Source organism: Megascapheus bottae, chromosome 4 (assembly GCF_031878675.1).
Source record: "Megascapheus bottae isolate mThoBot1 chromosome 4, mThoBot2.hap1, whole genome shotgun sequence".
Taxonomy (NCBI): Eukaryota; Metazoa; Chordata; class Mammalia; order Rodentia; family Geomyidae; genus Megascapheus; species Megascapheus bottae.
This window is the reverse complement of record NC_143512.1, coordinates 40,860,506-40,887,688: the sequence shown is the minus strand read 5'-3', so window position 1 is coordinate 40,887,688 and position 27,183 is coordinate 40,860,506. Positions and strand designations below refer to the sequence as shown.

Here is a 27,183-nt window from a genome sequence, read left to right as displayed (position 1 = left end):
CTCATATCTTGATATCATAGTTAAGGAAAAAAGGGGCCTAAAAAGCACATAGTCTATAAAACCCCTGATCCCAAGGATGATGAGGTAGCAAAGCTCCTATCTGTGGTTCTATGAGGATTCAGGCTACATTGTTAGGCAGTTGTACCAAGTCTAAGTAGACCTCGTAGATGCAGTCTTCCTGATACCTACAGACCCCACTGTTCTTTTCCTATATTACATATACTTTGTGACAAGACTATCAGTGTATAAATCCATGTGACAAGACACATCCTCCTCTTTCTTCTATAAGATGTGCTTTCTCTTTGTTCATTCCCTATTCCTTCCAATCTCCTGAGAACCTTGGCTTTGCTAGCTTCTATTTTTGTCTTTTCTTTCTGGTGTATTAACCTAAACCTACATCTTTTATCCCCCTCAAATCCAACACTTCCTTCAGATCCTCTTATTCTGTTTCATTTAGCCTTAAATACTTCCAAATAAACACTTTATGCTCATTTTCTATCTCTTGGGACATGAACTTAGGGCTGAGGTACTAACCCTAAAATTTTTTGCCTAAGACCAGTGCTCTACCACTTAAGCTATAGCTCCACTTCTGGTTTTTTAGTGATTAAATGAAGTGAAAAGTTTTATGGACTTTCCTGCTGGCTTCAAACTGCAATCTTCAGATCTCAGACTCCTGAGTAGCCAGGATCACAGGCATGAACCACTAGCACCCAGCTAATACTCATTCTCACTATCACCACCATCAAGGCTTTTCCTCAAGCATCAGCCCTGGCTTTTCTTGATTTCCCCCAACAACATGCTACCATTAGGCAGGCAAGTGCTGGGGAAGATTAAGAAAATAGTAGTCTCTTATCCTGATGGAACAAAATAGCAAAGACTGAGTAGTTTATAAAGAAAAGAAATTATTTCTTAAAGTTCTGGAGGCTAGGAAGTCTAGAGCCAGAGAAAAGGCAGCCTTTATATGACAACTTTCCATACCAGAGGCAGAAGGACAAGAGCAAGTAAGCTAGAGACTGACCTAGCTTTTGTAACAAACGAATCCATTCCCTTAGTAATCATATTAATCCATTCAGGTGGCAGATTCCGCAAGCATAATCATCTCTTACAGGACATCTTTCCAACACTATAATATTAGAAATCAGATTTCCTAAAAGTAATATTGAGGGGCATATTCAAATAATAACATGGGGTCATAAGAACAAGTTTACATTGTAGCATAGTTTAAATATGAGATCATTTAAATAATTTCCTGTTATTTCTGCTTGTTCATGCTTCCACCATATGAACATACCCCTTCTTACCACACTTACCCCTACCCCCCTTTATTCCATCTCCAAATTATTATTCATTTCTTCTCAAGTTACTTTCGCTATGTCTTTGTTATTTCCTTCCAACCCATTTCCTTGAGGCCTAAAGAAGCTTGAAGATGCTAAATCATGGTATTTTTTTTGCCAGTCCTGGGTTTGAATTCAGGGACCAAGCACTGTCTTTGGGCTTTTCATCAAGGCTAGAGCTCTGCCACTTGAACCATACCACCACTTCTGGCTGTTTCAAACCCAGGTCTTCATGCACGCTAGGCAAGCACTCTACCAGTTACTAGACCAAACTCCTGGCCCCAGTCATGTTTGTTTGTTTGTTTTTTTCCCAAACGAAAACAGTTGACATGGGTGACAGTGATCTTGAGTCACTCAGCAAATATTTTTCCAAGTGATGTCATTGAGCCAGACATAGTTCTTGAAGTTAGTTTGGCAATAAATAAAAAGGATGCAACTCTATCTTCCCATAGTTTAAATAAATGACAGAGATCAAAATAAATACTATACAAAATGTGAGGCTAAGAGTGCTATTTTAGGTAGAATATTCAAGAAACCTCTGGGTAGACAATTTAAATAGAAGCAAGCAATTTAATTCCTTAATTTAAAGGAAGCAGTAGCATAAACCATGCAGATATCTGAAAGAAGAATGTCCTAAATAAAGAAAACACCAAGGGCAAAGCCCCTGAGCTAGAGATAATCTTAGAGAACTGACAATGGAGAGAGTGCTGCCCACATACTGGCTTTGAGTTTTATTCTTAGGCTAGTTAAGGAGTTGGGGGAGTCATGAGCAAGAAAAAGGTATATATGATCCCATGAGACAGGAACAGAGACAGAGAAAGAAACAGAGATAGCATGGGAAAAAGAGGGAGGATAGAAGAAAATGAGAGGGAGTGAGAGGGAGAGAGAGAGGGAGAAGAAGGAAGGAAGGAAGGGAGGAGGAAGAAGAGGAGGAAGAGAGGCAAACAGAAGGGAAAATGAAAGAGAAATCTCAATACATAGACCAGAAGGCTGTAAGGGACAACTATGTGAAAAGGGAGACCATTTAAAAAACTATAGGAGCACCACTGTAAGGAGATATAATTATAACTGATTGTGTCTAACAACAGAGAAGTAATTTAAAAAAATCACAGTAAAATCATATAATGTAATATAACACAGCCATTATAAATGATGTGAAAGAATACATAGGGACATAGGAAGATGTTTATAATAAATGCAAGCAAAGCAGGTTATAAAAGTAGACTATTATCAGAGTCATAAAGTTTGCTCATCCAGGTATAGAGTATGATACTATTTTGTATAAACATACACATAGAATATTAATGATGGAAAGGACTTAGAGCTCTCCTGGACTCCCAAGACCAGAAGAATTACACAACAAAGACAGTAAAAGGCCCAGAATTCACATTTTCATATCAATATGACATTTACCACAGCTTGCCCATAGCTTATATTAGATCACATAAGTATTTATACTTCTGCAAGAAGGAAATTAGAGATAGTAGGATCTTTTATATTATTTATACTATGCTACAAATTTGGTGAAATCTATATTTTTAAATTAATCTACAGGAACTAAAGCCTTATTTAAATAATAATGTACAATATAATATTAAGATATAGACAGATGGTAGATAATTTGTAGAATTCTTCACATTAGTCAAATCATTGAATATAAGTACACTACATTGTCAGCCTAAATGCGACAGAATTTAACCAGGAGATAACATTCTTGTGCAGCAGAACACTGTTTCTGGGATACGAGCAGCCATTTCTCTTTTTAATCTGCAGGTTTCCCTGGTTATAATTTCAGACCTAGAGGGCTCCTGTTAGAAACCAAACAGCCTAAACTCCTTCCCATAGTAATATAACACAGCTCTTCATTGAGTCTAAAGAAAGAAAAAAATTAACCATTTTTAATTGACCATTAATTGGTAGAATGCAAGCTGTATTATGTGGGGAAATGTGATGCTTTCATTTTAATTTTAAAAGACAAAAATCTGGGGCCACGAGTTTGGACTAGTGGTAGAGTGCTTGCCTCACATGCACGAAGTCCTGGGTTCGATTCCTTTGTTTCACATACATAGAAAAAACCAGAAGTGTTGTTGTGGCTCAAGTGGTAGAACTCTAGCCTTGAGAAAGCCCAAGAACAGTGCACAAGCTCAGGACTGGCAAAAATAAATAAACAAATAAATAAAACTAAATAAAAGACAAAAATCTGAGGTTCCAATAGACAAGAAACAAGAAGTATGTGTATGCTATGGGGGTTGTGTTTGTGTCTCTTAGAAGAGATTCACAGACTTAGATTAGGCAGACTTCTATGATTTATCAGGGCTTGGGATGAAAAGGAAATAAAGGCTTGTCTCTGAAGCTTTTCTCAGGTGGGAAAATAGATTTATTTTTAATATTTGAGAGACCTTTAATTACTGTAAGTAGCTATCTGAATGTTGAAAAGTAAAATTCAGATGAGGTCTTAGTGAGGACTAATAAAATTTATTTGAAATTTAAGGTGTCTGTGCTTTGTTTGTCCTAAATATTTTAAAGTTATTTGAATTTGTGTTCTAAATTAGATCAAATAGAAAATAAAAAAGATTTGTCACAGGCATAGAGTGCATGACAAATAAAATCAAGTTCAGCTATAAGAAAGAATGTTTGTAAATATGGGGGAGAGTTGCCTCAACATTTTTATAATTTTATGTGCATTATTTTTCACATCTTAAAGCTGCCCAAGTATAGAAAAATATAGAACTTCAATAACAGTTACCAGCATGATTTGCTTTTATTACCTTTCTGTTCAAGACCCTTGTTTCCCCTTGTAGCATGTCAAATTGCCCCCAAAACCATATTATACAGCAGAGAAATGTTGTTCACACTTCACTGGCTATTGATTTACTTTATTTATTGGCACAAAATCAGCTTGAGATAAACATTTTGTCCCCCATTTCCACTATTGTAAGCAGTATACTTCATTGCAAGATAGGTAAACCCAAATGTGCAGGGTCACAATTCGACATGGCTTTCTAATCAATGTGTGAAAAATTATCTAATGAATAATGGGTTGCACATTTCCACAAACAAATTAACCAGGGTGAGACTGAAACTAATGATTATATTTATCTAATGTAATTTCACATCTGTTACTACTAGTAGTCATTTTTTTCTCTTTCATCCATGGTGTCCTCAAAATTACAACTTATCATTTCAGAAACAGTGGTAGGGCATCAGTTTAACTTGAAAATAGACAATTTTGTAGAATGTTTATCTTTATCTCTGAATGCCAAAAGCCCTAAGACATATGATGCCTTTTTATAAATTTGGGGAATCTGGATACTTTTGGGGCACTGTCTCAATTGTATTTCTAACTAGTGACCACTGACTTGAATGTATAGCCTAATAATAAAATTCCATCATTCAATCTCATAAAGAGGAAAATGACCCCACTTTTACATAGCAACACCATCCTTTAATATTACCTGGTTTATATTTAAACCTAACTTAAAATGTAAAAATTTTAAGCAGAAGCTGGTTTTAACTTAGAAAAAAATTAACTTTTTCCTTTAAACTTAGAACATAAAGCTCCTAGGCAAGCCTAAGAAACCCTATTAACTAACCAAAACATTCTTCTCTCCACACTGGAAAAAAACTACCACTAAAAATCCTTTTTGGTGGAAAAAAGTCTCACAATTTGCACCAGAAACAGTCTTCAGCCAGTCACCCATCTCCTGCTTCTGGGGCACCCGAGTGTTCTACTTTAAGGCTCTGACTGCTCACATCAATAGCTGGAAGGGCGAAGTCTGAAGTCAAAACGTCTTTCCACACAGTTCAGAAGTGAGGGTTGTAGGGACAGCAGTCATTTGCTGGAGTACATACACATCAGGATGTTTCTTGGCTTGCTCAACCAGCCAGAAAACCCTCAGTCTACTTCTCTCCAAGGAAACCTTGGGAAGGAACCTTGTTAGGAACCAGATTCTAATATTAAGAACAGGCCTATAAATCCTATCACCTGGTTGAAGGGATTCCTAGCAAGTTTTTACTTTTGCAGTGAACTATTAAGTTCAGGGGACTTTTTTATTTAGTTCATTGCACAGGAAAAGTAGAAAATAGAGACACATGGGGTTTTTTTTTTTTTGAGACATGGACTTACTAAGTAGCCTAGGTAGATCTCAACTCCTGATAAACGTGCCTCAATACAGGGATATGCCACCACATTTGGCTTGAGATACATATTTTTAGCCTTTGGCATACAAGTTTTTATCCTCTGGGGGGAAAAAAAGTCTCTTGAAAGCAAGAATTGTCAGTTTGAGGAGTTTTCTAAGTTTTATGTTCCCTTAAAAATTACTTAGGGCCCAAGGGAACTTTTGTTTATAGGTCCTTATATCATTTGTATTAGAAATGAGAGTGTTGCAACAATGTTCATTGCAGCACTATTCACCATAGAAAAGATATGGAACCAACCTAGATGTCCCTCAGTTGATGAGTGGATCAACAAGTTGTGGTATTTGTACACAATGGAATTCTATGCTGCTGTCAGAAAGAATGACATCGCCCCATTTGTTAGGAAATGGAAAGACTTAGAAAAAATCATATTAAGTGAAGTAAGCCAGACTCAAAGGAACTTAGGCTCAATGGTTTCCCTCATTCGTCATAATCAGTAGAAACCTTGGGCTCTACTAGCAGAGATTTGCAATAGAGAAAAATCTTGATACATAAGGACATATAATGTGAAGCTAATTGAAAGGACCTCCAGGATATTGAAACAAAAGTCATATAATGAATGATTGTCGTCCTTAATGTACTATGTTGTCTCTCATCTCCTTTGCTGTCCCTTGGTTATCTCATATTGGTATAGTATCTCACTTTGTTATCTGATATATTGAATTTATTTGTATTTGGATATTTGAAATTTGATAGGGAAGGGGGGTAAACCAAGACGGGTGAGGGGTGGGGGGGGAGGGAAATGGGTACCAAGACATGTGAAAGGGTATCAATGTATGTGAATTAATGCACCTTCTATCTGGCAAATATCATGTAACCCTTTTACTAATTACAATAAAAAAAATTTAAAAAAAAGAAATGAGAGTGTTGATAATTATATCTGTAATACATCAAAAATATATCTATAATATGTTAACATGATATATTTTATTTAAAAATAGCTATTTCTCCTCTGAAAAAATAGTGAAAAGACTGTCTTACAGTCTTTTCTTAAGTTCTAATAAATAACCTTAGCTTCAATAATATGCTTATTTACTGAAATAGATAAGAAAATCCAGCTCCATACAAGTAGTTTAAAAAGAAATTTTTTTATTATTTATTAACATTGTTTTTTACATCATATTTCAAATGACATATTTAACAAACAAGTATTCAAGAAGGGAATCTCTATATATAAATCACTGGCATTTAGATTTTAGAACATAATTAAAATTAGGCTGAGGGTTTGTATGTCATAGATACATATTAATCTATGTAATAAAACATTATGTCTATAGAGTCATAAATTTTTAGTCTATGTACTTGTGTTTATATTTCCAATACTATGTCCATAGCATTGGGTATGCAAACATTGAGTCCTCACTCTTGTACTGTTTGGATCTAATAGCCACATATTAAGGATACCATGCGCCTTTTGTTCCTTTGGTCTTGACTTGGCTCACTCAACATGATTTGCTCTAGATTCATCCACTTCCCTGCGAATGCCATTATTTTATCTTGTCTGTTGGCTATATAGAATTCCATTGTGTGTGTGTGTGTGTGTGTGTATATGTGTGTGTGTGTGTGTATATGTATATATATATCACATTTTTTGTATCCATTCATCTGCAGTAGGGCATCTGGATTGTTTCCATCTCCTGGCTATTGTGAATAGTGCAGAGATGAACATAGTTGAGCAGGTGTCCTTATTGTATCCTGGGTTATGATGTTCAGGATAGATGCCCAGGAGTGGTATGGCAGGATCGCAGGGAAGGTCTATTTGCAGGTCTTTAAGAAACCTCCACACTGCTTTCCAGAGTGGTTGAACTTGCTTACAATCCCACCAGCAGTGCAGTAGGGTTCCTTTTTCTCCACAACCCTGCCAGCATCTGTCATTGTCTGATTTCAAAATCTTGGCCATTCTTATTGGGGTAGGGTGGTATCTTAGGGTTGTTTTTATTTGCATTTCCTTAATGAGCATGGATGATGAGCATTTTTTCATATGCTTTTCTGCCATTTTAACCTCTTGTTTTGATAAGTCTCTCTTCAGTTCCCTTGCCCATTTAGTGATTGGTTTGTTGGGTTTGTGGGGGTGGGGGGGAATAGTTTCTTGAGTTCCCTGTAGATACTGGATATTAAGCATTTGTCTGATATATTATTGGTAAATATCTTTTCCCAGTTCGTTGGCTGTCTTTGTACTTTAGTAACTATGCTTTTATCTGTGCAGAAACTTCTTTATTTTTAGGTAGTCCCATTTATCAAGTCTCTCTCCAATCTGTTGTGATCCTGGGATTCTGTTCAGGAAGTTTTTGCCTGTGCCTATGAGTTCCAGTGTCTCTCTAACTCTATCGTGTAGCAGTTTCAAGGTTTCCGGTGTGATATTGAGGTCATTGATCCACTTTGAGTTAATGCTTGTACATGGCGAAAGGCTAGGGTCAATTTTTTGCCAGCACCAATCATTGAATAGACTCTGTTTGTTCCACTGTATATCTTTGGCTCCTTTGTCAAATACAAGTTGACTATAGGTATGTAGTTTTATTTCTGGATCTTCTATTCTGTTCCATTGATCTTCTGGTCTACTTTTGTGCCAATACCATGGTGTTTTTGTTATTATGGCTCTATAGTAGAGTTTGAAGTTTGGTATTATAATACTACCTGCATTGCTCTTTCTGCCTAGAATTGTTATGGCTATTCTAGGTCTTTTCTTGTTCCATGTGAACCTTTGGATTGTATCTTCTATTTCAGTAAAGAATGTTTTGGGGATTTTGATGGGATTGCATTGAATTTGTATATCAATTTTGGCAGTATGGCCATTTTCACTATATTGGTTCTCTCTACCCATGAGCATGGGATTTCTTTCCATTTCCTGGTGCCCTCTTTAATTTCTTTTGTTAGGCTTTTATAGTTTTCATTCCTTTACATCTTTGGTTAAGTTAATTCCTAAGTATTTTATTCTTTGGGGGGCTATTGCAAATGGGATCGTTTTCTTGATTTGGCCTTCAGTCTGTGTATTGTTGGCATACAAGATGGCTACTGACTTTTGCAGATTAATTTTGTATCCTGCCACTTTGCTAAAGTGGTTTATTAATTCTAGGAGTTTGGGAGTGGAGCTTATGGGTCACTCAGGTAGAGGATCATGTCATCTACGAATAGGGATAGTTTAATTTGTTCTTTCCCTATGTGGATCCCTCTGATGCCCTAAAAGAGATTATTATTTTTTTTTGCCAGTCCTGGGCTTGAGCTCAGAGTCTGAGCACTGTCCTTGGACTTTCTCAAGGCTAGAGCTCTACCACTTGAGGCTCAGTACCATTTCAGGATTTTTTCTATGTATGTGGTACCGAGGAATCGAACCCGGGTCTTCGTGCACACTAGGCAAGCACTCTACCAGTAGGCCAAACTCCCGGCCCTAAAAGAGATTATTTTTAACTGTCATTTTGTATATCTGTGGATGTTCTACTTTAATAAAAATATTTCTTAGATATTAATTTCAGTATGGGAACTGAATTGATTTCATGCAAATTATCAAGCTTCCACACATTAAATATCTTGGTTTATCTTTTACTTTCAGTTTTTTGTTCTTGTTATGATTTATTTGTTTTAGTTTTTCTGTGCTGGGGATCAAACACAGGGATTGGTGCTAAAGAAGTACTCTAGCATTGAGTTACACTCTAGCCCTTATCTCCAGTCAGGCATTATCACGCACTATCATGTATTAGATAGTGCAAAATGTTGCTCTATCATGTATTAGTTATTTGGAAAATACCAACTCTGACTTATGTGGATTTATCAAATGTTCATGTACTCATTATATTTTTGAAAACCGCATTGATTAATACAACTTCCAGTGTCAGCTGATGGTCTTTGAACATTTGGACACCATCAAACACCTAACAGGTCATACAAGCTTTCCAAATTTCTAATTTTGACTCGAGAGCCTGATTTTAGCATTAGCAATAAATAGTGTCAGTTGTTTTCAAAGATCACTTTGGTAGTTTTTGCCAAATATCTGAATAAGCATTGCTTGCCAATTGTTCTAAGTAAAAATAGTATTCCATAAAAGAACAGCTTCGATGTATATCAGTGGCCCATTCCTGTAATCCTAGCTACTCAGGAAACTGAGATTGGAGAATTATAGTCAGCCTGGCCAGGGGAATCCATGTGACTCTTAACTCCAATGAATGACCAAAAAACTGGAAGTGGAACTGTGGCTGAATGGTAGAGCTTTAGCCCTCAGAGGAAAAAAAAAAGCTGAGGGACAGTGCCCAGGCCCCAAGTCCAAGCCCCAGGACTCACTCTCTCTCTCTCTCTCTCTCTCTCTCTCTCTCTCTCTCTCTCTCTCTCTCTCTCTCTCTCTCTCTCGCTCACACACACACACACACACACACAAGAATAGCTCAGTCAGTTCTCATAACTCATTTTCACAAGGGCTTTCATCAGGAAACATCCTATAGTCATATAGGCAAAAAGTGCTTAATGTATGCACTGTGCATCATCAAAAGTATTGAAAAAGATGTTTTCCTAAGATTTTAAAAATAATTTTCATTGTCTCATCAAAAATGGTCTTGAGGGGCTGGGAGTTTGGCCTAGTGGTAAGAGTGCTTGCCTAGCATGCACAAAAACCTGGGTTCGATTCCTTAGCATCCCACATACTTTAAAAAAAGCCAGAAGTGGTGCTGTGGCTCAAGTGGTAGAGTGCTAGCCTTGAGTGCTAGCCTTGAGAAAGCCCAAGGACAATGCTCAGGCCCTGAGCTCAAGCCACAGGACTGGCAAAAAAAAAATGGTCTTGAATGTTTTCTTCTTTCTTTTGACATCATTTAGCCTAATGGTAGAGTGCTTGCCTAGCATGCACGAAGACTTGGGTTCGATTCTTCAGTACGTAGATTGGGTATCTTTGTATCGGTTTACAACAGGAGTTCTTTTAATTGTTATTATAAAGGTGATACAGAGAGAAGTTAGAGTTACATAAGTCAGTTAAAGAGCACATTTCTTTTTGGATAATGCCACCTACCAATTTTTCTCTCCCATTCCCACTTACAAATTGTCTAGTTCATTTTCAACACAGTGTCTACTGAGTACTGCTGCCACACTGGTTCACCCTTCCTCCCTCCATTTCTGTGCTCTTCCTCTCACCTTCTCAAAGACAGATAAATGAACAAACAAGACAAAAAAAAAGAAAACAGAAACAACAGAGGAAAAACTTGTTTTCATCTCCTAGGATTCATTCTGATATTATGTTATATGTTCAGAGGCACAGAGGATATTGTTTTTTTGTTGCTCCCCTAAAAATATCCTTTGGTCTCACTGTGTGTGATTGCCTAAAGTCTTGGTGTATTTTAGATCTAGCTTCCACATAGAAAAGTTTCTTTCACTGAGCTTGGCTTAACCTCACTTAACATGATTTGTTATAGATCCATCCATTTCCCTGCAAATGGCATAATGTTATTCTTTCTAATGACTGTGTAAAGTTCCATTGTGTGTAAGTACTACAGTTTTTTTATCCAATTATTTCTTGTAGGACAGTTTCCATAACTTGGCTATTGTGAATTGTGCAGCAATGAACATGGATATATATGTGTTATGATGTTCTGGGTAGATACCCAAGAGTGGTATGGCTGAGAAAATAGAGAAGTTCTATGTTAAGGTTTTTAGGTTTTGGGGTTTTTTTTTGCCAGTCTTGGGCTTGACGTCAGGGCCTGAGCACTGTCCTTGGACTTTCTCAAGGCTAGCGATCTACCACTTAAGCCACAGCACCATTTCTGGCTTTTTTCTATGTAGTGGCACAGAGGAATTGAACCTGGGTCTTCGTGCATGCTAGGCAAGCACTCTACCACTAGGCCAAATTCCAAATTCCCGGCCCCCTATGTTAAGTTTTTTTGAGGAACCTCCAGACTGCCCGCCAAAGTGATTGCACTAGTTTACATTCTCATGAACAAGGTGATAGGATTCCTTTTTCCCCATATCCTACCAACACTTAATGTTGACTAAATCAGGAGTTTTAGCCACTATCAGAGAAAATGTCCAAATAATAAAAAATGTTTTGTCTTATTATGGAAATAGTTTACCCTCCCAGATCTCTGAAAGGGGACTCACAGATATCTAGACCAGTCAAAGAACCATTGGTCTAATACCTACTACTCTGCTTATGGAGAGAAGACAGTGATTGGGGGCAAGTGGAGACAAATGCTTTTTGAAAACAATTTAGTTCTTTATTTTGTTTCATGCCCTAATTTGGCATTCAGTGAATAGTGTTACCATTCAACACCAGGAAAACTCTGGATGACATTTCATTAATCTGAATTTGAACAAAATCCTCATGATAAGCTAGCTGTTAAAATACATCTCCATCTTTTCTGTACAGTAAAACACAAGCTTCTTGAGATAAGGTCTTGTTCTGTTTTAGTCTCAGTTCATACAACAATACTTGGTTCATAATAGGCATTTAACCAATATTTATTGAATATATGAATATTGAATAAGCTTAAAATAATATAATTCATCATTTCACAAACACATCCAGATGAGTGTTTCAGTCTTCAACCTAACTACTTAGACAATAATTTTTCAGTGGTTTCTGCAGCTATTCATGGGGGTATTATTTTTTGCCAGACCTGAGACTTGAATTCAGGGCCTGCGCACTGTCCTTGGGCTTTCCTCAAGGCTAGAGCTCTACCACTTGAGCCATAGCACCAGTTCTGGCTTTTCTATGTATACGTACCAAGGAATTGAACACAGGTCTTCATGCCTGCTAAGCAAGCACTCTACCACTAGGCCAAACTCCCAGCCCCTTATGAGGGTATTTTTGAAAATCAGAGAGGAAGTGATGTGAAATAAACTGCATTTGGATTCAAAAATACTACAGCTGGAATTTTGCTTCCAAAAATTACCATTGACTGAAATGTAATTAGGCAGTGACTTAACCTCTCATACCCTTGATCATAAAACAGAGAGAGAAATAACTGTGTCACTTAGATATCATGAGACTACTTTGTGAGAATACATAGTCCAGTGCCAGAAAAGTAGGAAATTGGTCCATATTAAATGGAGTAGATAGTTGGTCCTAGACCTATAACAAATCATGTTAAGGAGGTTAAGCCAAGCTCAAAGAGACAAACTTTCCCTCATATGCGGAAGAGAGAAAATGATAAATTATACAGGACTCTAGGCATTCATACACAATGTGGCTAAAGGAGGCTATGGTTAGGGGAGCAACACAAAGGCACAATGCCTCTGAGCCTCTGAATATATAAAATAATGTTTATCAAAATGAATTCCAGGAAATGGAAACAAGAGTGTTTTTTTCCTCTGCTGTTGTTGGTGAAGATGACATTGTTTATTTTTGCTTTTGGGTGGGTCTTTTGTTGTTGTTTCTTGGGGATTTTTATCTTGTTTGCTCACTTATCCATCTTTTAGGGGGAAGGGGAGCATAGAAATAGAGACAAAGAGAAATAAAAGTAGCAGTACTATTCGGTAGATACCAGATTAATACTGTACAACGGGGCAGGGACTAGAGGGAAAAACTAGGAGAAAGAGAAAAGTGAAGGGTGACATTGCCCCAAAACATGTACTCAGTACCTGATTTATGTACATCACCTTCTGTATATCATCTTAATATTAACATTTTAATTTTTAAGAAGGAGAAGGACAGAACCTGAAAGAAAGTACAAACAAAACTCAAACACTAGAGTTCACAGTATATCCAGGGAACATGTTCTCTTTAAAACCAAAGGAAAGCTGGGCGCCAGTGGCTCATGCCTGTAATCAGCTACTCAGGAAGCTGAGGTCTGAGGATCACAGTTCAAAGCCAGCCCAGAATTAAAATTCCATGAGACTCTTATCTCCAGAAAACTGGAAGTAGTGATGTGGCTCAAAGTGGGAGAGAACTAGCCTTGAACTGGAGAGCTCAGAGACAGTGCCCAGGACCCAGAGTTCAAGCCCTGCAGCCAAAAAACAAAAAAAGTAAAAGGAAGACTTTTTACCAGACTCATGTTTTAATTCTTAACCACTTGAATGAATTTCTTTAAGTTTTTTTTTTCTTAAACCTGGGCTTTCAACTTGATGAACCAGTTCTCAGGTCCTAGATGAGTCACCAGAGACATACTACGGCCAGGCATCAGTAGTTCATGCCTATAATTCTAGCTACTCCAGAGGCTGAAATCTTAGGATCCCAGTTCAAAATGAGCCCAAGCAAGAAAGTTCATAAGGCCCTTATTTCCAGTTAACCAGCAAAATGCCGTAAGTGGATCTGTGGCTCAGGTGGTAGAAAGCTAACCTGGAACAAAAAAGCCAAAGGACAGTGCCAAGACCCTGAGCCCCAGTTCCTGTACACACACACACACACACACACACACACACACACACACACACACACACACACACACTGTTAAATATAACTAACTTATCTTAGTCTGTTTTCTGTTGCTATAACAAAACATCAGAGACTATGCAATTTATAAAGAAAAACTGCTTATTTGGGCTCACAGTTCTGGAGTCCAGGAAGTTGAAGAGCATGGTCTCATCATCATCTCCGTTTCTGGTGAGGATCTTTTTGCTGCATTAAAACATGGCAGAGGGCATCACATTTCAGTACTGGGTAAGTAAGCCCACTGCTTTTATAACAAAGGCACTCTCTCAATAAACCACTAATCCATTAATTCATTAATCCATTACTGGATTAACCAATTATGAGGACAGAGCCCTTAAGACCCAATCACCTCCCAAAGGTCCCCTTCTCAAACACCATTAACAGGACTTTGGGAATTAAGTTCTGACACATTAAATTTAGGAGAGACCTTTCAAACCATAGCAGAGCTGTAAATACAATGATGAATGTCCTTGGGATCTTCATTCCACATGCCCTTTTTCTACTCCTCCAGGCTAATATGTGTCCTGTCTATTCCTTATCACTAAGGTTTCAAAGCCTTCATTGACCTTCACCTTGGCCTACGTGCCTAAGGAGCCTCACCACAAATGATCTGTCTTCCACAATTTCCTCCATGTTTCTGAAAACAAATGCTACATATATTTGCTATTCATATTAATAGATATTTGTGGTTGATAATCCCAAGTGTGTGAGGGTTGGGGGTTATCCACCATCAACTCCTCTTCACATAAGGAGAATCTATTTTTTTTTTTTTGCCAGTCCTGGGCTTGAGCTCAGGGCCTGAGCACTGTCCTTGGACTTTCTCAAGGCTAGAGCTCTACCACTTGAGCCTCAGCACCACTTCTGGCTTTTTTCTATGTATGTGGTACTGAGGAATCAAACCCGGATCTTCATGCATGCTAGGCAAGCACTTTAACCACTAGGCCAAACTCCCGGCCCAGGGAGAATCTATTTTTATGCACAGTCTTATGAGAGATTTTGCTTTGAGTGGCTATAAAAAAAAATATGTATCCTTTCTAGATCCTCTGAAAGTCATAGCTGCTTAGAACTCTGAAGTCTTAGAGAATGATCCAAGGTAAATCTCAGATAAGACTGATTTATGGAGGAATGCAATGAGAATGACAGTATCCAGAGATGACAGCATCTAGCTGGCCAAATTGTTAAGGCTGCTTAGTCTCTAGGGCTCTCTTGGTTCCTGCCCGTTTTCTCAGCCTGATCCTTGGTCCCCTGTCATTTCTGTATGTCTCTATTATCCTTCCATAAACCTTTCACTCAAAACAGCAAGGTTTTCTGTTACTTGCCATCAAAATCTCTGAATGATACATGTGAACATTTTGGAGTACCTACTATGAACAGGGAAGAGTAGAGATGATAAGATGATACAAACGTGATCACTATTATCAGGAAAATGGTCACCTAATTTTAGAAACATAAAGAACTCAGAAAAAGTGCTAGGAGATGACAATGAACCAAGAAAGAAGCCAATAATATGGAGCAATCAGAAAGCAAGACCATGCAGCCCTTCACCAGCAGACATCATCATAGTGCCATTGCAAGCAGAATCCAACAATATTTACAGCTACTATTTTATTTACTATTGAAAGTAGCAGTTTACTCATCAGTCTATTTGTTCCTTGAAGATAAATTTTATCAACCCACCCAACAATTTCATACACAGTGCAAAAACTGGTCAAATATAAGATTAGTTTATTTTCAAGGTAGTTGAATACAAGTAAGAGGGAAAAAGAAGAAATAAGAAAATGGATAAAGGGTCTCTAGATGGAAGAAAAGTAGAAAACAAACTTGAGAAAATATGACTACTATGAGGAACTGAAGTGTTAGTTTTATTCAGTTTACATTTGGTCATATGTAGACAATGGCTACCGTGTACTGGTCAATGTGTCTTCTCTTGGGAGACTTGTTATTCTTTAGAATAATTTAAAATAATTCTTTCCAACTGAGTGTCAGTGACTTACAACTGTAATCCTAGCTACTTAGGAGGCTGGGATCTGAGGATCACAGTTTGAAGCCAGCTTAGGCAAAAATGTTCATCAGATTCTTTTTTTTTCTGGTCCTGGAACTTGAACTCAGGGCCTGAGCACTGTCCTTGGGCTTTCTCAAGGCTAGAGCTCTACCACTTGAATCACAGCATCACTTCTGGCCTTTTCTATTTATGTAGTACTGAGGAATCAAACCCGGGTCTTCATGCATGCTGGGCAAGCACTCTACCATTAGGCAAAACTCCCAGCCCAAGTTCATCTGATTCTTATCTTCAACAAATGATTTTTTAAGCCGGAAATGGAGCACTTCAAGTGATACAGTGCTAGTCTTGAGCAAAAGAAGCTTGAGGCTGTCACTTAGACCCTGAGTTCAAGCCCTAGCACCAGCACAAAAATAGTAATCATAATATTTTTTTCTATACATATGTTTACAGTTCCAGTAATCCTTAACTCTGAGTGAGGTGCCAAGAAATCAGACATTTAAATATATTTTGAATATTTATATTGGACAACTGCTTATAATAGAGGTAACCTTTTTATAGACAGAAAAATCTGTACTATTAGCCATTTAAACTATATCTACAAAGACATACAGTAAACCAATATGTACAGAAATGTTCAGAAGACAAAGGACAAAGGGTGAACTAATGTAACAGCGATATTCACAAGATAATATGTTGGAAATTTACAACTTGGGAGGGGATGGAGGGAGGGTAAATGCGAGAAGAACATGGGAAGGGGTAACAATGTTCAAGAAGTAATGTACACACTACCTTAGGAATGTAACTATAGCCCCTCTATATACCACCCTGACAATAAATTTAAATTTATTTATCATTAATAAATTAAATTTTAAAAATGAAAAAATACAAAATATCCTCCATGTGTTAAAATTTAGGTAGATACACGTAAAAGGAGAAGGACTGGAAAAAATATAATCAATAAAGTTTATCAGATGGAGGAACAAATTGTATATCTCAATATTTCATGGTGATTTGCATTAGCATTTGTATATAAATAGGGTTTTAAAACAGACTATGCTCTATGTTAAAAAAAATGTAGACTGAAGAGTTAATGAGATGTAAAAGTTGAAGTGCAGAAAGTCTCTTATAACTTAAAGAGAAATCTGAGGCTATAAGGACTGTCAAGTGAAAGAAATTTAGGTTTTAAGTTAAAGGGGGGAAATATCACTACAACTGAGAATGAAGAAAGAAAAGAATTATATGAATAAGATTCTAGGGGCCAGGAGTTTGGCCTACTGGTAAAGTGCTTGCTTATTAAATGCATGAAGACCTGGGTTCAATTCCTCAGTACCACATACATAGAAAAAGCTGAAAGTGGTGCTGAGTCTCAAGTGGTAGAGCTCTAGCCTTGAGAAAGTCCAAGGACAGTGCCCAGACGCTGAGCTCAAGGCCATGACTGGCAAAAAAAAAAATATAAAAGATTCTAATGAGGGTCAGTGCTAATATTCAGCCAGTGAAAGACTCATGGCTGGTCCAAAGCTGTTGGCTCAAAGAACAACAGGGTGAACATTGCTTATGAGTAGTATGTATGACCCATTTCTAAAAATAGCATCAATTATGGTTAATTCACCTGGTCAGCTTCAGCAACTGTAATAGTGATTGTCAAGATTTGCAATGAAATTTGTAAGCCCCATTCCTCAAAACTGAGAAATCTTAAATTAAAAGGATAATTTTCTTTAAACATCTGGGATAGGAACTCTGATGCTTTTTCTAGCTAACATCCAATTTCTATTTAATAAAGATGACTGAACAAGTTTTTGATGACTTGAGGGGCCTTAGCAGCTCTGACCATAGGACCTCTTAGAAGATAAGTGTTCTGTTTCTTGGATATGTTTAAGCTATGCTAAATGACCATTTGGTTTATAATTTGTGTGAATAATTAACCAGCAACAGTATGATTAGATGACAAGTTGTCTCTCTTCTTCCCCTAATATATCTTAACACCTACATACAATTAACTGCTACTACAAAATAGAACTCAAATCTGATTTGAAAGTGTTTTACTTCATATATAATTGCTTAAGGGTCTTGTTGTAATTAAATAACAGTTCACATCAATGTGATATTTTACTCTTTGATGGCAAATCATATCTCTTACTATTATAAAATCAAAATATAATATTCAGTGAATTATTTCCTGCCACCTAGTGTCAAATACTATGCATTCAGTCCAGGAAGTAGTTAACTTAATCTTCAATACATTCAGACTGAAAATAAAATTCCCTGGACCAATCCTTACCAAGCTCAGGTTTCATTGTTTCAACCCTATCCAACGGTGCATAGCAGGCTTTCATGTGCTACACCTGCGTGAAGCCTACCCCCATCTTCCCTCTTTCCCCTACCCATTACCTGAATGGTGTTTCTGCAACATGTCCAGTTGCTGCCTCTTCCCAGCCTGGATGCGAGCTTCAGGTGATTTTCATGCAACAGAAACTTGAGGCTCAGAGAATGAGGATTACCTGTCTAGAGGGAACAACAAGATTAGTGAAGAAAGGAAGCACAGATGGAAATCACAGTTAGAATGAACTCCGAGTATTTAACAGCAGAGATTTTCAAAGCAGATGGAAGCGTGATAAGGGTTTTTAATAGGGAGCACTGAAAAGTACTATAGGAAAGCCAGGAGATAGATGAAGGTAACTCTAGAATTCTGGAAATCACCCAGAAGTCACCAGTGCCAAAAGGAATCTTTTATTTAGCAACTTCATTTAGCAACTTTGAGGAAATCAACTCCTCAAGGACTATGTATAAAGTCTCATTACTCTAGAAAAACTGATGTTTACCTGCAGCAATTGCTCAAACCTGTAATTATAGCTACCCCAGAGGCTGAGACCTGAGGATCCAGGTTCAAAACCTCATCTAATTAACCAGCAAAAAGCTGGGGCTCAAGTGGTAGAGCAATAGCCTTGAGCAAAAGAGCTCGGGGACAGTGCTTAGGCTCTGAGATCAAGCCCTAGGACCAGTACACACACACACACACACACACACACACACACACACACACACACACACACACACACACACACACACACACTGAGGAGGAGGAGAAAAAGAAAAAATTTAAAAAGCCAATGTTGGGCCGGGAGTTTGGCCTAGTGGTTAAAGTGCTTGCCTAGCATGAGCGAAGACCCAGGTTCGATTCCTTGGTACCACATACATACAAAAAAGCTGGAAGTGGTGCTGAGGCTCAAGTGGTAGAGCTCTAGCCTTGAGAAAGTCCAAGGACAGTGCTCAGGCCCTGAGCTCAAGCCCAGGACTGGCAAAAAATAAAAATAAAAAGCCAATGTTTAAAGATAATATGTTAAAAGACGGAGGAAATTACTACCATATTTTTCTCATGAAAATTCAAGAGTATAATTTATAATATAAAAATAATAAAACAACAACTATATTTTCATCTCCCTAATAAAGATAATTTTTTTCAACTCCTTTTTTCCTAGCTCCTTGAGCTCCCTAACTACTACATTCATTCCATCTCAGATGGGTATAATCTCTTCCTACAGCAAATGCTTCTAGGCAAACATCACCATCTCCCTCACTGCCCTCCACATGTTTCCAAGTTCTTTAGCTAGATTAAGATAAAAGCATTGTTTCTGCACTAAAATTAAAATGGAGATGTTAGTCTTTTGTGGTAAATCCATTCAAAATGTAAATAAATCCCAGATAATTTCCTGTTTTGATAGGGAAAAAAGGCTTGAAAGATAATGTCCTGTAGCTCTAAAAATAAAGGAAGGAATCATAAATTTCCTTCAGACTTTATTTCACCAGTTCCCTCTGGTCTTGAACTATTAACCTGCATTCACACATACAGAGAGTTTACAAGAGCAACTCTTTCTGGACTTCATATACATACTCACTGGAGCAGCCACAGTAAGCATTCTTTTCATTCTCCCATATAGTTATAGGCACCTGGCATTGCCTTAGCAACTGAATAAACATTCTACTCTATGGTTCTAAGTAGCTGACCAGTTGCTGAATAACTTTACACCGGGACCAGTGCTATTTGAATCTGATCGTTCCTAACTTAAATTATTGAGTGTTTCCTATATGAGACTATGCTAGGTTGTCTTTTCACTCTAATTTTTCCTTCTGGGTTAAATCCATATTTTGTGGGTGCTACACAAAACTTGTGGTACTATTTATTTAATAATAGGGAGAAGGATTCATTGCAAGGCCTTATTTGTCTAAGGAAAGTAGTTCTTTTACACACTCCAATCTTCATATCCAATTGCAGAAAACAATTTCTATGTAACTCTACCCCATTCGATGACTCCTAAAACAAGGACACAATCTAAGGATTGTGTCAGCTGTAACAACTTTTCAGCAGAGCACTGATGTTATGTGTTCACCTTTTTTCCCTTTTACCACAATGCTGACTCGATTTAGAATCAGAAATCCTCTACCTAGGAGGGAAAAACAAACAAAACAAACCAAAAATTACCCCAGGCAGCTGATCATCAGTCTTCTTTGTTGTTTTTTTTTTTTTCCTTTCTTTTTTCTCTCTTTCTTTTTGCCATTCTTGGAACTTAAACTCAGGGTCTAGGCACTGTCCTTGAACTTTCTCAAGGCTAGCACTCTAGCACTTGAGCCACAGCATCACTTCTGGCTTTTTCTTGTGGATATGGTACTGAGGAATCAAACCCAGTGCATCATGAATGCTAGACAAGCACTCTGCCACTAGGCCACACTCCCAGCCCTCACCAGGCATTTATAGACCAGCTTGCCTCACAAGAGTCAGAAATATAGTGTTATCGTTATTAGGAATGGTTAGCTTTGGGAAAGAAGTTCAGATACTATGTGAGAGAATGGAAGCTTATAGCTGCTAAATGATTAAATCACAATTCATGTAATGACTGATCAAGGACTACATCTATGTTTTCCAAACTATGCTACATTTTTTTCTGGGTCCCCAATGTCTCAGGATTGTTTTTCTATAACTAAAAGAAAATCCTACTCCCTTGAGAAGCAACCATCTCCTACAGCCAAAGCAACCTCTACCAGAACAGTATGGTCAGCCTTTGGAGTTCCTAAGGGGAAGATCCTCAGTCCTGACTCTTCAAATCTGAAATGTCTCACAGCATACAACCAGTTCCCGGAGAACACTAAGTTTAAAGTGAAAATGGAGCTCTTAAGTCTCCCAATAGGGAAATCTAAGCTAGCTTGTTTTCTGACAAGTGTGTGCCTCTCCCTCTATTGTGGGAAACAATCTAGTCACTGGAGTTTCTAAGAGAGGCATATTAAGTCTTCCAAGATACCAGGGTGTCATTTACTAAATTACCTTTCTGAAGATACTATATGGTCCCCCAGTTCTTTGGAAAAGGTAATTAGCCTCCCATAGGTGACTAGTTTATTCCAAGTGAACACTGCTTTCCACAGGCAGAGGATGGTCTCTTTTCGTGAGAATGAAAACATTATCTTCTTGTTGCCAGGAATTATTTAGTTGTCATCTTAATAATCATATAAGCCCTCTCTTTACACAGATAGATGATAGATACCTACGAACATACATACATACATATATACTTACATACATACATACATACATACATACATACATACATACACACATACATATATACAAGATAGTAACTATCTACCTGCTAGATGTGAAAATGAATCGGTTGCAAATATAAAATATGCTTTCAGCTTTCTAACCATCAATCAGGGATACCGAACACTGTTATATTATGAATCACTATTAAAGTGAATCTAGTAAACAGTACATTATATCTTGCCCTGCCATTAGAGATCGAGTCTAATTCATGGACCTACATTGAAGAAGACAGTGGAGAATTTAGTATTGACTTGCATAAACATACAAAATGTAAATTATATATCTAAACACAAGACCCATAAATGTCAAGAAGAAAAATTATACTTAATTTGATATTCTATGTGGCCTAATTCCTTCAAGAAATCTTTGCAAGAATTCTATCTCCAGTGTTCTCTTTCCCCAATATTTCTCTATTCCAAATGATTTTATGATTTTCCATTGCATTTATGATTTGTCAGAGTATTTAGCACTTGATATATTCATTAAAAACTTCCTTGGACAGCGGGTGCGGTGGCTCACACCTGTAAGCCTAGCTATTCAGTAGGCTGAGATTGGAGGATCATGGTTCAAAGCCAGCCAGAGCACAAAAGGACTTGAGACTCTTATCTCCAATTAACCTCTAGAAAATGGGAAGTGGGGCTTGGCTCAAAGGGTAAGGCAGTAGCCTTGAGCTGAAGAGCTCACAGACAACGCCCAGGCCCAGGGATAGGGTGGTAGCTTTGAGCTGAAAAGCTCAGGGACAGCGCCCAGGCAGAGTTCAAGCCCCATGATCAAAAAACAAAAAACAAACAAAAAAACTTCCTTGGACTTGGAAAAAAATTGTATTAAGTGAAGTAAGCCAGACACACAAAAAAACATAGGTTCCATGATTTCCTTTGTTTCTAGTAATTAGTGTATGTCTAGAATACTCTGAGCAGGGAATCACAATAGCTCAATAGCTATATGCATATGATCACACAAAATGATGCAACTGAAATAAACCCCAAGATATGGAAATAAGAGGTTTGGGGGGTTTGTTGTTAGTGATGATGATGATGTACTGTGTAAAGTTCTTTCTTCTTTCTTTTTCCCTTTGGTTTATCCCCAGTGGTCATTGTTTTTTATTTTGTGCCCTATGTCTTGTATATACATTTATCTGATTTGGGGTAGGGAAGGGCAATAACAAAATGGTAAAACAAAGGATAAAGGGATGAACCAATGCAAGAGCAATACTTACACTAGTTGGCAATGAACTTTACAACTTTGTGGAGGGAATGGGAATGAAGGGAAAGTAGGGAAAAAATGAGGGAGGGGATAACAATGTTCCACAAGAAATGCCGTTACTTTACTTATGTCATTACCTTACTTGTGTAACTGTAACACCTCTGTAATCACCTTTACAATCAAATTAAATCAAATTTAAAAAACTTCCTTGGAGTTCTTTTTCTTAATCTATTTGTCTTATTTCCCCAATTATATGGTAAACTCCGTCTAAGCTTGGATTCCCTGGTGTTCTTTCCTCTATGCCTTACAAATAAACACGCGTGAAAAATAGTTACTGACGTACAAGTATGAAAAATATGATAAAGGAGAGAACAGACATGCTAAGAACAGAGAAAAATCAGATCATGAAAGCGATATTTTGTGACCACTGGTATCTACATAGTCCCTCACGTTTTCTAGCCTTTTTTACATTTAGGAGAACTCATGTAATTAGTCTTATTTATTGTACCAAATATAGACCTTTCTGGCCTAAGCATTAAGCGCCATTTGGCAAATTATCAGTTTTCTCTTCCTACCACAAAGAACTATTGAAAAAAACCCTAATGGGGTGGCTGAGACACAAAATAACAATAGCTTAGACAACTGGTCACCACATTTAGGAAACTATCCTGAAGAGTTACTTCTAAACTCATGCTAAAATTTCTGTGAGAAAGAAAGAAATGTTGATTGTGTTAAGCTTAAGGGTAAGGGATAAGCACAGCCATGTGCAATACTGACTGATAAAAATATTAATAAGGGGCCAGGAGTTTGGCCTAGTGCTGAAGAGTGCTTGCCTAGCATGCACGAAGACCTGGGTTCTATTCCTCTGAATCACATACATAGAAAAAAAGCTGGAAGTGGTAGAGCTCTAGCCTTGAGAAAGCCCAAGGACAGTGCTCAGGCCCTGAACTCAAGCCCAGGACTAGCAAAAAAAAAATAATATTAAGAAAAAATCATTTTAATTAAGAGATGTCATAGAAAACCTTTAATAATTGTAAAAGGAAGAACTGGAAAGCAGACTACGCTTAATAAAAGGACTTCCTTGCCAAAAATAAGGTATTGTGTTGAACTTGAGCTTGCAAGACCACTTGGAGAGAAATATACCAAGAACAATAATAGTCAGGGAATTTGAACTAGATGAATTCAAAGGTCCTTTAAATGGCCGGGCACCATTGGCTTACACCTATAATTCTAGCTACTCAGGCAGCTGAGATCTGAGGATTGTAGTTGGTCTGGGCAGATAAGTCTTTGAGACTTTTATCTCCAATTAACTCCAAAAGTAGAGCTGTGGCTCAAGTGGTAGAATGCTATTCTATGAGGGACACTATTCATGACTAAAGTTCAAGCCCCAATGCCTGCAAAGACACACACACACACACACACACACACACACACACACACACACACACACACACAGAATCCTTCCACAATACTAAGAGTTTATGATCTGTGATTATCATGACTTCTAGTCATTTCAAATTTGTGGAAGGAAAAGAGAAATAGTTCATGCTGAATTGTAACTATTTAATATTAAACAGAAACAACATCAAATAACCCTTCTATGGAGTTCAGTGGAGAGCACTTCCTGGCAAGTGCAAGTCCCTAAGTTTGGTCCTCAACTCTGAAAAAAAAAATCCCTCTATTAACTTTTTCAGGGACTAACTAGAACCACATTTGAAATACCAAAAATCTTGAATATCCTTTCTTGTAGGGACAATCAAAACTTCCCTTCTCTGTCTGGAATGTCACCATCTCAAAATACCACACTGCAATCCTGTAAGTTACTTGCCACATCAGATCAGAGCATATGTCACAAAGAGACCATTTCACTTATGAATACTTCTTTACACAATAAAGAGGCTTTTCATGGCCCACTTGTCTAGAAATAAGGGTCATAAGGAAAGGAGTGTTTCTAGATTCTTTAAATCATATTTTATTTATTTATATTTTTTTGCCAGTCTTGGGCTTGAGCTCAGGGCCTGAGCACTGTCCTTGGACTTTCTCAAGGCTAGAACTCTACCACTTGAGCCTCAGCACCACTTCCAGTTTTTTTCTATGTATGTGGTATCAAGGAACTGAACCCAGGTCTTCATGCATGATAGGCAAGCACTCTACCACTAGGCCAAACTCCTGGCCCCCATATGTTATTTTTGTGCAACTAACATGTCTTATCAAAGCACCCTTCTTTAAATTACAAGGGTGAAATGCTAAATTTGAAAAGGAAAGTTAATTTTCTTTTCTGAAAATATGCTAAGAACAACATCTGTATGTCACATACATAATTATTGCTGAGTGATCTGAAGACTTGACTTAAGGATTGATCTCTGCCACTTACATAGTATGTGACATTTGGCTTCTGAGTCTCAATTTCTTCATCTATGAAATAGGGATTCGAATATGCACTCCAAAAAAATGTGTGGTGCTTTAAATGAGATACTGTGCTTCATAATTAGAAATGGGATTCAAATATAAGGTACCAGAGAGGAAGGTAATAAAATATTCAATATGATTTCTGCAATTAGTGTTAGAAGTATCACATTAAATGTGATAATTTTAAAAGCATAGTAACCCCAGCACTCAGGAGGCTGAGTCGAGAAGATTGCAAGTTCAAGACTAGTCTGGAATACACAGCAAGATTCAAAAAAAAATTAAAATAAAGCAAGAACAGCAAAATGGCTGTTTAGCTTCACTAAATTCATTCCCAATTCTAATTCTGCAACTTAACAAAACCTAGGCCAGACAGTGGCTCATGCTAACAATCCCAGCTACTCGGAAGGCTGAGATCTGAAGATTGCTGTTTGAAGCCAATCTAGATAGGAAAAATCTGTGAGATTCATATCTCTAATTAACTACTAAAATAGCCAGAGTAGAACTGTGGCTCAAGTGATGGAGCACTAACCTTGAGCAAAGAAACTCAGGGACAGCACCTTGGCCCTGAGTTCAAGTCCCAGGATCAATATACACACACACACACAATCTAGAAATAATGTAGTTCTAGTATATCTATGTTTTATATTTTACAACTTCCTGTTTATTTTTAATTTCACAAGAATCATGTAATCTTTTCAGTGTTGAATAAGTAGTCTAATATATATGCATAAACATAAATGCATATAAAGTTATAAGACAATCAAATGAAAGGCATAAAGAATAACTAGTACATATGCCATGTGGATTAATTATTTTCTGGTACTTATGAGTTATTTTTTTGTGTGTGCCAGTCCTCAGGCTTGAACTTGGGGCCTGACTAGCACTTTGCCAGTTGAACCATAGATCCATTTCCTGTTTTTTGGTGGTTAATTAAAGATAAGAGTTTCACAAACTTTCCTGCTTGGGCTGGCTTTGAACTATGATTCTCAGATCTCAGCTTCCTGAGTAGCTAGGATTACAGGCATGAGCCATGGAGCCCAGCTTGTGAGTTATTTTAACACAGAATAAAGGATGATTGTGGCAGCCTGAGCAATTGCAACAAGTGTATCACATATCTAGTATAGATGGAAACTTGGAAATATTGGGTATCTAATCATGAAAAATGGAAAATGCACTTTATCTGCACAAACTTACTATACCTGTAAAACGACTGGTTATGACATCATGAAAGCCAAAAGAGAGGCCTCTGTGTGGCTCAGACCTTAAATTTCTTAATACTATTTTCTATCCTTGTTTTGATAGCAAATGCATGAGAAAAGCCAGAGGCATTGTTCTGCCTCTCTCTCTGTAATGGCCACATGCTAAACAGGCCATGGTTCCTGAACTGAAAGCTCTACACTGATGAGAGTTAGCAGAGAGCCAGGCACGGGGTGCCCCCCTTTGTTGCTGCTTTCAGTTTTAAAATGAATCATAATTTCTGCATTGGATCCAAAGATGGGTTTACAGCTATTAGCCATCATATTAATAATTTAGAAAATACATGCCCAATCACTTGTGTTCTTTCAATTCCCCATGAACACAGCTGCAACCCACATTAGAAGCGAGGGTGAATGGATATTTTTCAGATGAGATATTTGGGCTGAATTATTAGGATAGCCTGTACTACAAAATTACTAATAAACATTGCTTCTGGCTCAATTTAGCCTGAACTCAGTGAACCTAGCCAATGGTGACAAATCAAAAACTCTGAAATACCCGATGAATGAATCTAACTAATCAAGGAACCCTGTAGGAAGTAGATGCCAGGATTAATGAGCCAGTAGTTTCACCATGCCATGCTGTTATTTCTTCACATAAATGCCCTCAGATGAGATTATCTTTATGTCATGAAAGGGAGAAAAGGAAGGTTACATTCTTTCATTTGACAGGTTAACTACTGCCATTACTTGAACACCCATATTTGTGAGCTGAGCTCTTTTCTTCTTTATCCCAAAAATTAAAATGTAAAGGCTTCAATACAAATTAAAAAACATTTTCAGGGGGCTGGGAGTTTGGCCTAGTGGTTAAAGTGCTTGCCTAGCATGCATGAAGACTCAGGTTCGATTCC

The 27,183-nt window shown here is 37.6% G+C and overlaps 1 protein-coding gene across 3 annotated transcripts in view; it reads right to left on the bottom strand.

Annotated features, from left to right (window-relative positions):
- The window catches only part of Wdr41 (WD repeat domain 41), a 110,034-nt gene extending 90,238 nt beyond the window's left edge, over positions 1-19,796 (bottom strand). The window contains exons 1-3 of one of the 3 annotated variants that reach the window (XM_090331723.1): positions 19,768-19,796; positions 18,263-18,376; positions 13,989-14,058 (exon numbers count right to left, since the gene is read on the bottom strand). In XM_090331723.1, coding sequence (XP_090187849.1) covers positions 13,989-14,058; positions 18,263-18,284 — 92 coding nt within the window. In that variant the 5' untranslated portion in view covers positions 18,285-18,376; positions 19,768-19,796. Of the gene's footprint in view, positions 1-13,988; positions 14,059-18,262; positions 18,377-19,703; positions 19,742-19,767 lie in introns of those variants that run through there. The other 2 variants (XM_090331724.1, XM_090331726.1) reach the window with 2 other exon arrangements.
- Positions 19,797-27,183: the final 7,387 nt, after the last annotated feature.